The sequence below is a fragment of the Buteo buteo genome, chromosome 6 (genome assembly GCF_964188355.1).
Source record: "Buteo buteo chromosome 6, bButBut1.hap1.1, whole genome shotgun sequence".
Classification (NCBI taxonomy): Eukaryota; Metazoa; Chordata; class Aves; order Accipitriformes; family Accipitridae; genus Buteo; species Buteo buteo.
The window spans coordinates 20,202,243-20,217,706 of NC_134176.1; the positions used below are offsets into that span (position 1 = coordinate 20,202,243).

Consider the following 15,464-nt stretch of genomic DNA (forward strand, 5'->3'; position numbering starts at 1 on the left):
CCTTAGCTAGTATGTTCTGAGAGTCTATTCTCATCTTCTTTGAAAAGACAGGAAATTCAGTGGTGCTGCTTTATTTACAGCTAGAGTATTGTGATGATATCGCTGTCTCATGGGTAATTTGAACCTTGCCTTCATTTATTTAAACCAAGAACAGAAAATTCAGGAATCAGAAGTAAGGGACAGTTCAATTCCTCTTTTGTCTATGGTTTATTCTTCATTTGAAGACTAGATGTCCCTGAGATAGGCTCCAATAAGAACTCTTATTATAATAATTTCTAAGTGAAAATATCAGGGAGCTCTACTGAATATCAGGAATCCATTATTACTTATCTTTATTCATAAAACACATGGGTTTGTATAATTGCTTTTTATAAAATGTAGATTTTGTTGACATCTATATCTGTGTACTGGATTTCAGTTGTGTTTCAATTAATTGTTCAATTACTTGTCAAGATTAAATGTTGCTTAGAGATTTAAATCTGCTTCATATTTTCACCTTTTATTTTAATACAGTTTTTTCTTCCTACTGACAAGGGCACTTTAAACTGATACTGAATACTGGCTCTGAAAGGATAGATGTATTTAATGTTTTTCTCCTTTACATAGTCCTTCAGAATAAACTATTGGTGTGCCTAAAATGCTTTGCATTTTCCAAATGTTCTTATGACTCTTCTGCATCAGTCTCTTAACATTTTAGCTGTGAGTATGAGACACACGAATTAGATTCTTACAAAGTGCGTATGAAAGAGGAGAGTAGAGCAGGACCCACTGATACGCAAGACCTCTTTCATTTTAAAAACATAGATGCTATAGGCTGACTTTGTCTTTCTCTGTAACTCTCCCATGGGGGTCTTCCGTGCACCAAGCAATCATACTTGTTTCTTGAACTAGAAGTGCTAATTCTCAGGCCTTATTTCTCATCATGAACTCACATTCTTATGATAAAACCAGGAATAGAACCTAAAAATAGTTCCTAAAATTCTGTTGGTATCTTAAAATTTCTTACACAACTCTGTGGAGATGATACGTCCTGTATCCCTCAGTAGCTAAGTCATTCAGACGCAGGCTACTGCTTCTGTCAGTTACGCATCTCTCTCAAGATGTAACAATACCGAAGAAAGATGTAATTAGCTGCTCAATACAATTAACAAGGGCTTGAAAATTAACATTGATGTTACCACACGTCTACCTGCAGATTGCCTCAGCTAGAGATGTCTGGCTTGCCTTTGAACAAAAGTTGGCATCAAGAAAGATTACATGCAAAAAGGGTTCATTGTAATGATTCAGATACATTTGATGTTGGGAGAATTGAAAGCAACAGAACATAGAGCAAGTTTTTTTTTGTGTGCTTCAAATGAGCCCTGAACAGGACTACAGATCAGGCCATGCCTAGTGCCTGCTTTTCGGGAAGGCCCGTAGGTGTGGCAGAAGAGCACAAAGAGGAAGTTCCCTCTTTACATGCTATTTTCAGCAAGGACCCTGCCCCTCAAGTTGAGTTCAAATAATATTTGCTTGTAGAAGCCATTTCTTACTGACCGTAGAAAATTAGGAGAGGTCATGCAAATGAAATTGCATTAAGAGCAGAGTTTTGTGCTGAGGCTTAGATTCAGCATCAGGGAAAGTAATTTGTAGTAACAGCTGCAGGTTTCATTCTGTGACCCGCCAAGACAACAATATGCATCAATAGCAACTACTGCTATCATAAATAAGAATACAGCTGCTTCTTGCTGATCATACATGATATCCTAACCATAGTTACCATGGTCTAGCTGAAAAGGGATCATCCAGCAGTTGATAACAGAACTTAGGTGGCAGTACTGTTCAGGTCCAAAGCCATTAACCTTCATATGACTTTAGGTCTGCCCTGTTCTATTTACGCATGGACTGAATACCATCTTTGTGATCAGATCCACACCTCCTTCAGTGTACAGAATGAACAGGATGTTTTTCAAGTGAGATTGTTACCTTCCTTTTTATCTTTAGTGTTTCATATGAGGCACTATTTCTTGTTTGATTCAGATGTTCTGTATGCTGCGCTGAATACAGATTGGTGTTCATCACACTAGCGGGAATCAATGCAGCTATAAAAAAACCTCAGTGGCCTATGAAAAAAGCTGGTATGTTATTTCCATTTAAAGACAGGTTGCAAAAAATTGCAAAGGATCCACTGATGACTGGATGCTTAGCTTAAAAAAACTGGGCTTGACTTTTTCTTTTTTTTCCAAGTTTAGAGCAGCTACACTAACACACTTATTTGCAGTGGATCCTAAATATCGAAGTAGCAGCCCCTCTAATAATACTAAGTTAACAGTCATATCTGAAAAGCTTGATGTAAATGGGTTTGCTTTTATATATATATATATATATACACACATAAATATATATATGAAAGCCGTGGAGAGAGAATACAGATCTCCTAGTACTCAGAGTCTACTGTATTAATTACAAAGCCATTCCAGCATCATCATTTGTTATATACCTGTTAGTTCCCACAAAAAAATTATGTGGGTGCCCTACAAATCTACTTTCTTCCGTTCAGGAGTGTTAGTCTGTTTTGTTATTAATTTATCATTTTTAGAGCAGAAATGTGGGAAAAAGATCTATTTTCCTACTATGAGGAGTGGCTACTTTATAGAGGCTTGTGAACAGTAAGTTACACTAAAAAGTTGTATCACATATTTTCTTTTACAATTGGAATCAGTTAAAATGAAGTATTTGCTCTCCTGAAAGTAGGCTTACTTTACTTCAGTCAGTAGACTGACTTAAGTGCAATATGACTGTAGGGAACCAGCCTACAGAACTGAGTATCTAAATCAGAGAGTGATTTAAGTTGAAAGGGAACTTTGGAGGTTGTCTAATGCAACCTCCCACTCAAAACAGGGTTAACTTCAAAGTTGGATGAGGTTGCTCAGGGCTTTGTCCAGCTGAGGTTAGAGAATCTCTGAGGATGGGGAACCCACTGCCTCTTTGGACCACCTATTCCAGTCCTTAACCAATCTGTTCCAGTGCTTAGTCAAATCTGATAGTATGGAGTCATACAATGAAATGAATTAATTCAAGGTTTGCATTCCACTGCTGGATTAATAGTGCTATGCTATTTTTTAACTTTCTCAGCATTATGAGAGTTAATACTGTTATTTTTTTTAATGTTTAAATATTTTATTTCCTTCAGTTCTTCTGAATATTTATATTAACACTGGTAAGTGATGTCATATTTGATAAACTTGCATTATTGTATGTTGATTCTATGTAGTGACTTACAGCTAAGCTCTTTCGCGATTCCTTTTGACAGCTAAGCTTTTTGAGAGCTTTTGCAAAGTCAGTACTGTGCATTATATTTTGAAAACCTTGTCAACTACTGTGTAAAAAGATGTCATCTTGACCTGACAATTTTTAATCTAATAATTAGCATCAACCAACTGACATATTAATTCATCCCCCAAAAATATTAACAACATGCTTTGGGGTTTATCACCCTACACTATCCTAGCTGTAAAGAAAAAATGGAAAACAGGTAGAAAAATTACCACTGCATGCAAACAAGGTGTTGCTTCACATTGGTTTTGATAGTGTCATAAGATGGAGCCAGAGATAGCTGTCACATAAGTAGACTTTAAAATGAATTGCATTCTATATTTAGTTTAGTCAACAGTTGAAGTCAATTGATTTTGAGAGTTCAGAATCAGATTTTCATCGTAAGTCTATTGATAGAAAATGCATTGGGATTTAATCAGCCTCTCTTTATGCGCCTCATTTAAGCCTGTTTAGGTTGTCATATGTTATATCAAGTGCTGGTGCTTGATACAAATTCTTCAAATCACCTAGATGAATGACTTCAGTACACATATAATTGTGCATGAAATGCAAGCTGAAAAAAGCTGGTTAGATCCAAGTGTGTGTGTGGTAACTACAGGCATGTTGTGTAAACACAGTGTCATTGCTGAAAGAAACTGAGTGCTCCATTGAGTGACTTCAAAATGCATTCTGATGTCAGACTGTTGACAGTCTGAAACATGGTAGTTTTTTCATTGTTTATAGACTAAAAAGAATTATTTTTAGTGAACTGTTCCCACGTGCTAACACAGATTTTAGGGCCAATTTTTAAAGTTTGTGATAGACATTTTAACAAAGAATACAAATGTTAGTGCCTAACTTCTGAGTCTAATATTAAACATCATTTTACTACAGCAACTTCAAATCTGGAACTAAATATAGAATTTCTTCTGCATTTATTTGGAAAAAAGTATGTGCTGTAATGGAAGTTCTTAAACTGAGATCTTTGCCATTGAAATCATGGTAGAAACCCTTCTCTCAGTTTCAAAAGAAAGACAACTTGAACTTTGGATTAGAGGAGAGACCCTAAAACAACATCTTTTGGTAAAAATGTCAGAGCTAAGGAAGCCAGTATATGGTTTTCAGTAATTGTGTTCCTCGTACAATTTCAGCTGGTATTGTTTACTGATGTACTTGCATCACTTCCTGTCCTAAACAGATTTATTTCTGCTTCAGAATGTCCAGAAGACATTGTTGCTTTCTATACTAATGATGGATGAATTTAATTTCAATGTTTGTATCTTGTCCATCCCTTTACCAGTCCTATGTTAGGAAACCATTATGTGAGGACATTTCCAAATCAAATTTCCATGAATAAACTTATTGCAGACCTAGTTTCTGACTGCATTGTGAAAATTACATGTTCTTTGTCTTTTCAACAGGGTGCCTATTTCTTCCAGTGCCCAGAATGAACATTTACCAAATGAATGCAATTCCTATGATTATCAAAGTGTAATTTATCTTGCAGAAGCAGGACAAATTAATGTCTGTAATATTTAATTTCATACACATATAATTGCTTTATTTTCATTTCAACCATTGTATCTAGTTTATCAGTCAGTACCAAAAGAAAATACGTGGATTCATAGTTATCAAGTTCATAATAGGACTTGCTTTTAAAATGGTTACAGTATTGGATGATACATGATTTTAAAGAGCAATTGCATTTTTCTCTTCAGAGCACATCAGCTACGACATTTTGAAATTGTCAGAATTTTTTGAGGTACAGTATAATGTATCTGTGGCTTGTTGCTCTTTAGTTCATCATTTTCCAGCACTTTGTTATAAAGATATCTCCTTCTGTGGCCATACCCTGTATGTGCTCCCATCTTGTATTTCCCAGAGTCTTCTCTGCTGAAGAGTGATGTGAAGAAATCAATAACTATTTTCCTGTGCCATTTTCTTAACCTTAATTGGTTCCTTTGCTTCTTGATGATGCAGTCGACCTATGGATTCTTTTCAAGGCTTCCTACTTCTAACGTTACTTTAAAAAAAAAAATTATCTTTCTATTGTTAATTTAATAATATATCTTAGTCCTTTAAAATTTCTTAATAACTTGCATCTTATGTGTTGGCTGATAGGGTATAAAATCTCTCATTAATTTTTCCATTTTCTGAAGGAGAATTAACTCAAATAGTGTTTGAGTTTGCGATGCTGTCTTTTTTCCTTGACTTCTTATTTTTATCCGGTAGCAAACAGGACTTTGTGATCCTTAGTGTTTGCCCCAGTGCTATTAAATGGTAGTAGGTAATTCTCATTACTTCCTCTCTCAAATACGTTTTGTAGTTTTGCAAAATATTATTTTCAGTCATTGTGTTCCCATAATAGACTGAGACCTTTTAATCCCGAAGGATGTTGAAATTAATGTTGTTACTGTTGCTCATCTGTTTCATATTATATAATTACTACTTGAACCAGCTACTCTGTATTACTTAGGACTTAACAGAGAATAATCCCTCATCTTGTGTGCTCTGGAATTAGCTGTTCCAAGAGCATTTGTTTAAGAAATCACTTCTTTAAGCCTTGTTCCATTTAGCAGAACACGAGATACATTGTAAATATCTTTACGATATGCTAGGAAGTATGTCTTCTTATAAGTACATGTTGTGAGACATTAAAACACCACTTACTTGATTTTATTTAGAGAAGTGACGTACTTGTGTCACTGTATCCTAATGAAACATAATTTGCCGTGATGTATTTGACATCATAGGAAAGATACAAAACCCATCATAGGCAGCTGAGGCACAACAGCTAAACACCATGTTTGGCTTGTAAAATGCCTTACTGGGAGCACATAAAGTGTCTTGTTTGGCTACAAGCTCGTTTATTTCCCACTATAACCATGGTTCTAGTGGATAGACACATACCTTTCCTCTGCCTGCCCATACCGCCTGGCCTCACGGGTCCCGCCTGGCCTCACGGGTCCCGCCTGGTCTCACGGATCCCGCCTGCCCTCACGGATCCCGCCTGTCCTCACGGATCCTGCCTGGCCTCACGGATCCCGCCTGGTCTCACGGGTCCCGCCTGGTCTCACGGATCCCGCCTGGTCTCACGGATCCCGCCTGGCCTCACGGATCCCGCCTACCCTCATGGATCCCGCCTACCCTCACGGATCCCGCCTGGCCTCACGGATCCCGCCTGGCCTCACGGATCCCGTCTACCCTCACGGATCCCGCCTGGCCTCACGGATCCCGCCTGCCCTCACGGATCCCGCCTGGCCTCACGGATCCCGCCTGCCCTCACGGATCCCGCCTGGCCTCACGGATCCCGCCTACCCTCACGGATCCCGCCTGGCCTCACGGATCCCGCCTGGCCTCACGGATCCCGCCTGCCCTCACGGATCCCGCCTGGCCTCACGGATCCCGCCTGCCCTCACGGATCCCGCCTGGCCTCACGGATCCCGCCTACCCTCACGGATCCCGCCTGGCCTCACGGATCCCGCCTACCCTCACGGATCCCGCCTGGCCTCACGGATCCCGCCTACCCTCACGGATCCCGCCTGGCCTCACGGATCCCGCCTACCCTCACGGATCCCGCCTGGCCTCACGGATCCCGCCTACCCTCGCGGATCCCGCCTGGCCTCACGGATCCTGCCTGCCCAGATCAGCACCGCGGACAGCGCCGGCCGCGCCCGCCTCGGCCCGCGCGGGCTGCGGAGGCGGCGGCTCAGAGCCTTCGCGAAGAGCCTGGACGGCGCAGGCCAACCGCAGCCGGCGCCTCTACCGAGAGAAAGAACGGAGGGGGGCTGGCGTCAGAGGCTGGCTGTACCCGCGCATCACGCGCAAGAACACAGCGCTGGCGGCGGGGTGGACGTCCGGGGTCCTGGTGGTTCCTCCAGCCGTGACTGCCCCGTAACAGCCGCACTGGGCGGAGACGCCCAGGCTGGCAGAGGCCGAAGGGGTTACGTGTGTCAGAGCTGAGTGGGAACGCTAGACAGAGCAAGGGGCGAGGGAGAGGTTCTGATACTGCGCTGCTTCCTAGTCCTGGCAAAAGTAGATGCCGAGTGTGTAAAACTTCACTTGCACGCCTTATGTGTAGTAGGCATAAGGTGAGCAAACTACGACAACGAGTAAGTTTCCTCTCGGAATTTTCTCTCGGGCATTTCCTCATCTTAGAGATGGTAGTCAATTCCGGAACAGTTAAAAGGAAATATTGGCTGTTCATGCAGCTGTTCCCACCCTCCTTGCATTGCATATACGTAGTTTTTCTGACTACAGTTTTGGGTTCTCCTGTTCATTACAGGAAACATGGTCTGCAACTTCCACTTAGAGCCAACGTCACTACATATTAAAGTTTCTTCCCGATTGCTCTTTTCTCTTTTCAGTTTTAGTAACAGTGGTTTTGGAACGTGTGGCTGAGAAGAGCCTATTCACTTTCCCTAACCAAATACTCTCTTGTTCTGAGTTGTGCGTAAAGCCACAAGATTAAAATTTTAGCTCCATTGAAGTTAATACCACACATTAGAATTGATCTCAAGAGGTCCAGAATTTCACTTTAAGTAATAACCCAACAAGAGTATACATTTATATAGAGTAGAAGAAAGTAGAGACACCATAATTATGTATTTTTGTACATTCGTGTTTAAATATGCAATAAATGTGCAGTAAAGAGAAAATATATTCTTAATTTATACCACAAAAATACTCCCACTTTCAAATGGGCTTTTAAAACAGCAGAAGTCAAATATGTATCAAATGCCTATGTCTGCTGATAATCAATCCAATTAACATTTCAAAGCTTGAAAGAAGTTATTTCAGTCATCATGTACATTCAGTATTTTTCAAACCTACTCTCTCATAAGCTTCAGCTAATGAAGGGAACAGTCTTGCAGTTGTAATCTTATTTTTAGGCTCAATATATTTGTAACTTTATGGAACTGCACAAAATATTAATAGCAGTTTGATTAAATGTGTATTGACATTCAAAGCATTCTGTGGAATTCAAGGGGAAGCAACGCAGAAATGCAATTTTTTTTTTTTTTTTTTTCCAAAAGGAAGCCAGTGTTCATTTCTTTTCCATATTATTTCCAGAATGAGGCTAAGCATTGTTATGGACTCTTCTGTAACCACCTTTCCCATGAAAAGAAATGGGACAGCAACACGGAACAGCCATGCAAAGTTAACATCAGATTAGAAAGAATAATACATTTTGTACTTCTAAAATGAACTAGTTGGGAATTTTCCAGTCTGTTTCCCTGGCTAGTCTCCCATCTTGGGGACTCCTGAGAAACTGCGGCTACCCAAGTTCCTGTGGCTGTTTAGGAAGCAAACAGAAGGGAAAAAGACTGCTTACGATTTTTGTGGAAGTAACATTTGCTTTATCTGTTGGTGAATATATATGACTTTTTGTCCTATTTAGAGATAAAAGCCCTTTTCTTTCTTTTTTTTTTTTTCTTTCTTTCAAAAAATTTAAATTTTTCATGGAAGGGGAAGTTTCCTTGGCTGTATATTTGAGTCGAGTTTCAGGCTGCATGAATCTCTCTGCAGACTTCTGTTATGTGCCTTGTGTTGTTTTCAACAAACGTGTGGGACTGAAAGCTGCGCCTGTTCCTGGTGTCATGAAAACCCCTCTTGTCAGAGCTTGACAAAAATATCGTCTCTTGGTGTTCTAGCCTGTGAAAATATGTTAATACAAAGCTAATTGACTAGAATGCTTAAATGCGTGATTTTACAAAAGAATTCTTTTTCTAAAACAAAGTAAGGAATAATATAATATTAAGTTTACTCGAGAAAGGTTTAATAGGAAAGCCTCCCACTAATTAAATCATAAATAGACTAGCACGGGAAAAAGTCTCCAGCATGAAGTAACTAGTTAGAAGTAGACGTTTTGTGGAAGAAATGTCAATATGACTAATGAAATAGCAGAAGAGAAATAGAAGTTAAAGAAAGGGAGATTTAAAAACACATCCTGACAAAATACATACACTTGGAAAGCCAAATCTGTGCTGAAAGTAACAGGAAAATGGTTTTATTTTCATTTGTCAAACCAGGCCAGTTATCCAGGAGCTTTTAGAAGAAGTATTCAAGTTTATAGCGCAAAACTGTTTGCATGACGATGTACTGCACATTTATTTAGCCAGCAAGGTACTCTACAGTGTGACAAAGCTGGGAAGGAGCATGTTCTCCTGACCAAAATTTTGGACGTGGCGGGGGGTTCCCCTGCAGTGCTGCCTCATGCAGCACAGAGAAGTCGCTTCCCCTCCTGCGAGATAGGAAAATGGTGACTTTACCCACGTAAAACGCTTTGAGATCTAAGGATGAAAAGTTGTGCCATGGGGAAATTAAGGCACGGATGGGGAAGTGACTTTTGTGTGGTGTATGGGGCAGGCGGTGGGCTTAAAGGATTAAATATCAGTCATTAAAAACTACAGCTGCCGCTGTCTGCTCGGATGGCGTGGAGCCGGCCTGCCGCTGGGCCCTCACGGAGAGGGGGGTGGTTTCCACACACGGCTGAGGAGGGACTCAACCAGCCGCAGCGGCTGCCGAGAGCCGGGCGGCAGCGCGCCGACGGAAAGGCGAGGAGCCGGTATATTCCCCGAAAGGGCAGCTTTTAAAAATATAAAACTAAGCTTAGGGAAGGGGGAGAGGCCACAGCCTCGCTTAAAAAGAAGAAAAAAACAAGGGGGGAGTGGGGAAATTGTAAATAGACCCCCCCCCCAAACCCAGGAAGGCGAAGCCCGTCGTCTCCTGCCCCCTACCCGCCACCCCTCGGCGGCCGGTCTGCCCCCTCCGCGCGCCGCCACCTCCTCACCGCGGCGCCTCGGCCCGCGCCTCCCGCCACCGCCGCCGCGCGCGCCCTTCCCAGGCCCGCCTCGCCGCCTGACGGCGCTGCCCTCGGCGCAGGCGCAGGCCGGGGCGCAGGGAGGGGGGTCGGAGCGGCGCCGTGCCGCGCCCTCGCTCCGCGTCCCGGGCGGTGTCTCAGTGCAGCCATGTCTGGCGGCGCGAGGCGGCGAGGCGGGCTCGGTCGGCGGCGCCCTCTGTGAGGCGGCGGCGGCGGCGGACGAGCGGCGGCGGCGGGCATTCATGTCGGCGGCCAGGGATTAGCGCGGCAGACACCGAGCCGAGCGGAGGGGCCGGCCGACCCGTCGCCCCCTTCCCGCGGGGTCTCCGGTGGGAGAGAGCCGTACCCGGCTGGCGGGGGCGGGAGGACATGGCTGACCGGAGCGCGCCGAGCTGCCACCTGCGGCTGGAGTGGGTCTACGGCTACCGGGGTCACCAGTGCCGCAACAACCTCTACTACACGGCAGCCAAGGAGATCGTCTACTTCGTGGCGGGGGTCGGTGTGGTCTACAGCCCCCGGGAGCACCGGCAGAAATTCTACCTGGGGCACCAGGACGACATCATCAGGTACCAGCGCCGCCGCCGGGCCGCATCCCGCCGCGGGCCCCGGCCCCCTCCGGGCGCCCCGGCCCCGCAGCCCGGCTCGTCCCCCGCCCGCTCCTCCCGCCCCCCTGGAGCGGGGCGCGAGTATCCCCCGCGCCGCCGCCTGCCCCAGCTGCCGTCCCGGGCTGCGCCGGCAGTCCGCCCCCCGCGTCCAGTCAGCGCTGTGGGGATCCGGGGAGCGGGTCGAAATTCGTCAAGGACGGTCGGCGCTTCCTCACGCCCTCCGCCCCCCCCCGCCCGGGCTTCGCCGTGGGTAGAAACTGCCTGGAGATGGCTTTTGGCTGTCGGGTTTAACGGGCCGTGTCGCGTCCCCGCCACCGGTGCGCGGTGCCGAAACTTGTACGGGCGCTTGTGCGCCGGCGTGCCCGCGGGGCACGGCAGCCTGAGGGTCGTTGCTCGGTCCCCGGCCGCCCCTGAATGTCAGAGGGCCGGCGGGAGGAGAAGGAGTAATCTCGTGTGTGCCCTGAAGCACTTGGGCTGCGGAGGAGGTTAATCTGCAGCAGGTAGACCTTTGGCTCACGTTTAAACGGCGACGATTACGTGGGAATTAGTGGCCTGCCTGTAACTCCTGCAACTTTTAGGGTTATCTTAAAAGATCGGCCCTTCTTGCAAAACTGAGGCTTCTGTAGCTCAGTAGTTCACTTGGCAGTGAATGCTATCAGGTGCTGAAGTTCATTAAAAAAAAAATAATTACAAACTGATGTTGCAGGAGAAATGTGCTGGTGTTATTTCTTAAATGTATTTTCACTCTAAGGATGCTTTTGTAAGCCTAGTGGTGTTGTGAGAGCAAGGAGAGCATTTCAGGAGTATGAAGGGCAGATGTGAGCCTGAGTCATCAATCCTTTCCCTTCCAGTAGGTGTCATTGCGGATAGACGTTAAATTCTGATTTCCTTTGCTCTTCCTGTTGGGGTGAGAGCTAGCAGTAGACAATTTTGTAGGTAATTTATAGCACAAAATTTGTTTTCATGATGCTTAGTGCTCCAAGGCATACCATACCCTCCGTATGAGTTACTCGTATGAGTAACAGGTATTGCCTGCGAAGAGCAGAATAGATGCTATGTCTTTCATTTAAGCTTTTAGACACGCTAGAAAACCTGGTCATAACGGCTACTTTTTTTTTCTTTGTTTACATCTTCTTATTGAATAAATTTAAGTAGTTTTTAACTTTAGCTGGGAATGTCCCTTAGAAAGGTGTCATGTCTATAGTATATATTTCTCCTTGGTGCTAAAAATGTGAAGAAAAAAAGTAGGCAGACAAGGTACCATTATAGATCGTTATACTAGAGGTGTTGAATCAGAAGTTTGAATCACTGTTATTTGGATCATTTAATGCTTTAACATTCTCATTTTAATCCAGGAAAAAGTATTTTTTTAAGAACTGCTAGCCATCTCTGATGTCAGGTGTTGCAGGAAATCCAGATCCGCAACTTCCCATTAAGCTAAGGAAGCGGTGGCTCATTACTTGTTCTAACCTAAGGTCCAAGGTTGCCGTAGTGTAATATTACACATTTAATATCATGCATTCAGGAGTGCTTCTGAATGACAGTGTTCGTTTCAGTGGGACTTCTTAGAGTATAAGAATTATGTGGTTTGAGCTACAACTGGGGAAGTTGTTTATGTTTTCCTGTGGTAACAATTTCCTGCTCACTCACTCTCAGTTTTGGTACAATGTGCTACATTTGGCTACATTTGAGTGACAGAACTCATTATTCAGAATAGTACTAAACCAAAAAAACTATCAAAAGTCAGCAAACCCGAGAGAAAGAATATAATTACTTTCTCTGATTTGTATGGGGATGTACTTTAATTTGTATGGTACCACAACCCAGCGTACTGGAGTTGCGACTGCTTTGAATTGTACTGATGTTGAGAGAATATAATTCTAAGTATGTTAAAGCATTACAGTTTTATGCAGTTAGTTTTGCATGTTTCTTAAATGCAAAAGCTATACAGAAATGTTAGTATACTTAAAGAAGAATGCTCGATTTAAAAGCAGCATGGCTATTTCTGATAGTAAGATTAGACTTGTAGTGATCGGTGTTGCACTTGCTGCTTTTTCTAAAAGTGACATGGTACCATTTAAATGTCATCATCCCATGCTTTTCCTCACTAAGCTTGGGTACCGAGATGTGGTAGTTCTCAATATTTAAAGCAGTAGGAAGGTCAAGTGTTAAAAAAATGGATTTTTAAAATATCAGAACACAGGTGCAAAAATGGGATTATATGCTACAGTAATCAGTGTCACTAAATTTTCTCTCTGAAAATAGCAAACTCAACTGTTGTATTGCAAAAAAAACCAAACGTATCTTTTGTGTTTTAATAGGCTGAGCAAGTACCATCTGAATGCTGAGGCATTTGTGATGTTTTAGTGAAAGCAATGAGAGGATTAAGTGTCTTTTTACAAGTATGGGATTTCATTTGTGAAAGCAGGTCTGGTGTCTGAAAATCTTACATATTTAAAGAATCAAAATTCCATGAGCACAGCTCCATAGCTACAAAGACTAAGCAGTATGTATTGCACGCTACATGGTGATATTATTAGTACTTTTCATTATAAGAACTTTTATATCATTAGCATGCTTTGGGTGACATTCTAATTTTAAGCATCAGTCAGGAAGAGAGGAATTGCAATTCTTGAGTCAGAGACCAGTTCTTTATCTATAATAATAGAAAACAGTATTAGATTAATGGACAGCTAGAGGATGTTTTCCTTTGGAAAATTTCTTTCTAGCACTAGCAGTTAGTTTGTCTGCTGCTGTGAAGTTTTACCTCCTTTTATTAAACAAAACCCTATAAAACTGCTGTAACATTTTTTATATGATTAGATGTTTTAACATAATTTATTTCCAGTTTAAATGTCTAATCTCAATTTTAATCACAGTGTCATCGTGTCGTGTCCCCCCCCCCCCCCCCCCCCCCCAGCCTCAGTTAACTGTGTACTGAAAATATGAGAGCTCTCTTTCAGTGTTTTGTCCCTCAGTTCTATCGAACAGTCTTCTGGAATAGAAGAGGGTAATTAGGATCACTTGGGACCTCTTTTATAAGTCTGGTTTTTGAATTGAACAATCTCAGTCATTCAGCTCTAGTCTGTCTCTAAAAGGACTTCTCTTGGTTTCTGGTGAGCTTTTGTCTTTTATCTTTTGGTTTTTATCTCTTCTGAGAATTACTTTCCAGAAATCAACCCACTATTCTGGAGGATAAAGAGTATAATGTTTTCGATGTTATTTATCTCCCATTTCTTGCGCATCTGCACATTGTTATTGTTGAGGTCCTTGGTGTGTGCAGATACTTGTGGAACATGTCACTTAGATGCAGAAGTGCTTTGGAAATTTGCATCTTTTGGGAGTGCTGATAACTGAGGTTTTTTCTTGCGTTTTTAGGAGTAAATGAGGAAAATCTTGTTCATGAAATCTCAGGTGACTTGCTTTGATAGTGCCATCCATTGCCAGCAGTGTAACTTGGATGTCTGCTGTGTTTGTAGAAGATAAGATCCCCCATCCAGCCTGGGCTGTATATATGTAGGAGATACTAATTTTGAATGAACATGTGAATTATTCCTGCAAAGTTACTGATTTAAACTGCGTGTTCTGTAGGATTTCATAAATCACCAAACTAGTTTGTGAGGTGTAGATTGGTTTGCTTTACGGTAGAGGAGGAAGAAACAATGTCTTGGTGTGTCCAGGTTAGATCGATCCTTCCTTTGTAGTTTTAGAGGTTTAGAGGAGCATATGTTATTTAATGTAGGCTGTCCTTCCCTTGTCTGAGAGACCTTAGGGTGATCATATTTAATCCTAATCTGTAAAAAGATTTCAGAAGATGCCCCCTCAGAGTATTAACTTGTCATGTTGGAAACTGATGCTCACATTGAGCCTCCTTATTTGTCTGAGCTAGCTAAAGCGTGTTTATGTACTTTACTTTCTCTGATGGAAGGTGAGAAAATTGGAAACCCTGAACTTGTCCACCTTTTTAAATGGCTATCTGCTGGCAAAAGCCTTTGATGTTACCAGGACTGTTCCCTATGCTGACATGCTCCAAGGAGAGTTCTAGGATAATTTTTTCTTTTGATGCATTTTTTTTCTTTTTTTTTTCTTAATGTTAGCCCTGTGACCATCTTTTTTAGTGAGCTTTGGAGTATTGGAATTTTACTGGGAATTAACTTTTCACCTGGGATCAATGATGCTATTTAAAAGCAAAAGCAAAACCTGAGATCAAACCAGTGCATCTTTTTGAGATCTTTAGCAGACTTGGCAAAAATGCATATTTTGCTTTCCATGATGTCTGTTTTTCAGTTCAAACTTTAGCACTCATTCATAAGTCTGTCCTTGTGCACCATTATCTCTATGCCGGTGCAGAACAACTGCACAACCATGCAGGTCAAAGAAGAGGAACTATGTTTCTCTGTCAAAGTGAGACAAATTAGGAGAGTTGCTGTCCCTCTCCTACTTCTTTTAATACCTATCATGGGAGTTAGCTGGCAAATAATAGTGCTGTTGCATATTTTTTCCTAGAACTTTATCACCAGTAAACTGTGACTACTTGATTAAGATGTCTGTGATACATTTAGGTTTTGTTGCTAAAGATAGTAACAGGCGCATCTTGTGCTAGAAAAAAATGCTTGAATTTCTGCTGATAATGCCACCTCTACCTCTGCTGTAGAGCAACCATAGGCTGTCTAATAAGTTAATTTCCCTACTTGTCTAGAAATCTGTGTATTTTTCCTTGTCTCAGACTAAGTTGGGGGAAA

The 15,464-nt window shown here is 42.4% G+C and overlaps 1 protein-coding gene across 3 annotated transcripts in view; it reads left to right on the forward strand.

The window, feature by feature from the left end:
- The first annotated feature begins 10,486 nt into the window (after positions 1–10,486).
- Positions 10,487–15,464, forward strand: part of EML5 (EMAP like 5) — a 112,265-nt gene continuing 107,287 nt past the window's right edge. For all 3 annotated transcript variants that reach the window (XM_075031080.1, XM_075031079.1, XM_075031078.1), the window contains exon 1: positions 10,487–10,683. In XM_075031080.1, the coding sequence (XP_074887181.1) occupies positions 10,487–10,683 (197 nt within the window). The remainder of the gene's footprint in view (positions 10,684–15,464) is intronic.